This window comes from Frankliniella occidentalis, unplaced genomic scaffold (genome assembly GCF_000697945.3).
Source record: "Frankliniella occidentalis isolate FOCC.00 unplaced genomic scaffold, Focc_3.1 Scaffold181, whole genome shotgun sequence".
Taxonomy (NCBI): Eukaryota; Metazoa; Arthropoda; class Insecta; order Thysanoptera; family Thripidae; genus Frankliniella; species Frankliniella occidentalis.
Window position 1 is genome coordinate 37,651 of NW_026267307.1, and position 2,137 is coordinate 39,787.

Sequence of the window (2,137 nt, forward strand, 5' to 3'; positions counted from 1 at the left end):
AATTTACCCTGTAATTCACTGTTGGGGAACTAGTAATAAATGTTACGGTAAAATTTTTATTGAAAAAAGTCGTAAAATATCGTAATATTTCATGAGCTTTGTTAACACTCGACATATTTTTCTTCGACGAGCAAGAATTGGCTATCGCTAATTTACGACTGCGATCAAAATTTTACACCACTGTTTGTAAAATGTATATTACGAAAAATATCGTAAATTTACAGAGATTGTGTTCAGTGTTTTTCGAACTCACATCGTTCAAAACATAAAACATTCCCTTTAACTTACATTTTGAAGTTTTGACGTCACTTCAATCGCTTTTACACTGTTTCGTTGTCGTGTCGACGTCGATTCAACTTTTTTACATCCTTTCGATGACGTTTTGGCCGTGTTACAGTGCGGCGCAGCGACCTGCAGCGAGTGCGCCGAGGGCGACGCGGCGTGCAGGGCCATGTGCCAGAGGCGGTGCGAGTGCGGCTGCGGCGGCCGAGGCGGCGGCCTGCCCACGGGCGCGCCGCTGGACCAGGTCCTGTTCGACGAGTGCCGCAGGCAGAGGGGGTGTGGCAGTAAGAAGTACCTGGCGTGCGGGGTAAAGTGCCGCACGCAGGAGTGCGTCGACGAGTGCTGGCTCAGCTTGAGGGAGTGCGAGTGTGAGTGCGTACGAGAGGCCAGCGCCCAGCTCGGCAACAACACCTCGCCGGGCAGACAAAGGTGCGACTTAACACAACACGTCTACCGCGTGTCAAGCGGTGTCAAGTCTAATGCTCCACAGTGCAGCGAGTTTGCCTCCCCTGTAGGAGGGGCCTTGGCACCTTAGGGGGCGTCCACATACTACGTCACGCGATTTAGGCCACTGTTTGACCCCCCCTCCCCCATGTCACTCACCATCACAAAATCTGCCCCCCCCCCTTGTGATGTCACATTTTCGACATTTATCGCAAAAACATACAAAATTTTATATAAATCGCGAAGGCTTGATATAGGTACTAAAATGATTGTTCCGTTCAAAAGTTATAAAAACGTCAATTCTTTTGCAGAGCTCTACCAAAAATGTTTCCTGCGCACCAATTTTGTTCCGACAAAGTTGTGTGTAAGTAATTCCTTATCAGAAAGGAAAGAGCTGTAATGGTGACAGAACACATTTTTAAATTTCTGTTTTATTTTATTTTTTGATTTAGACATTGTTTAACTATATTTTAAAACATTAAGAATGGTCCTAATTCAGTCATTATTGTCTAAAATAAATTATAAGGGGAAGGAATTAAAAGTTTTGATCTGTCAGAACTCATGTTGCGGGGAACACAAAGACCAAATTTATTATGTTGTCTGGCACGTAACTCTAAACCCAGTGCGCAGGAAGTTTTTAGAGCGTTTACTAAAAAGATCCGAATAGAGAGTTTGAATGTTGATAACAACACCACCATTGTGATGATTTTAATGTGAAGTTGGATGAAAAAGTGTTCCTTTGACCAAGAAGTGTTAGCATACATAATTGTGAATGGGTTGCAAGTATGAGTCAGTTACTGTACTAAATGCCTTAAGGGTTATTATTATCTAAAATGACCAACTTTTCACTGTAGCCTTCCCTTAAGGTGACATCTCTGCATTACAAAGGTATCATTTTCCATCAGGTGCATATACGTATATTCTCGATTGTAAGAAACGCCTTGCCCGCCGCCAGCGTGTGCATTGCATCCTCCTCGCTCACTCAGACGCTGTACGGTAAATAGACCATTCCACCGAATCGGGAAGTAGTAAGAAAAGAATCAGAAGGATCGGAAACAGTTTCATAAAACAGTGTGTAGATCATTTTTGTACACCGCTGACGCACACTGACAAGTCTAGAATAATTGTCTTGGTCAAGAAAACTAGAAAAAGTGAACGATTTGATTTGTTTATCAATACTGTTTTCAGCGCCTTTCGATTCCTTTCTTTCTTCTTCCACAGTCAGCGGAATAGTCTATTGACTTGATTAAAGCTGCTAAAAACGGATTTTCTTTACTCAAAAAATGTGACGTAACGGTGTTCCAGATCCCCCTCAAAGTGGGCTAGAATCCAAAACAAGCAGGCCCGCCCTTCCGCCAAACGAAGTTGCCAGCTTCGCTTCGCTGCGCCGGCAACTCCGTTCGGCAGGGGC

At 43.9% G+C, this 2,137-nt stretch overlaps 1 protein-coding gene across 7 annotated transcripts in view; it reads left to right on the plus strand.

Annotated features, from left to right (window-relative positions):
- The window catches only part of LOC113215521 (uncharacterized), a 36,776-nt gene that overhangs the window by 17,404 nt on the left and 17,235 nt on the right, over nt 1-2,137 (plus strand). For all 7 annotated transcript variants that reach the window (XM_052271973.1, XM_052271967.1, XM_052271970.1 and 4 more), the window contains exon 4: nt 398-711. In XM_052271973.1, coding sequence (XP_052127933.1) covers nt 398-711 — 314 coding nt within the window. The remainder of the gene's footprint in view (nt 1-397; nt 712-2,137) is intronic.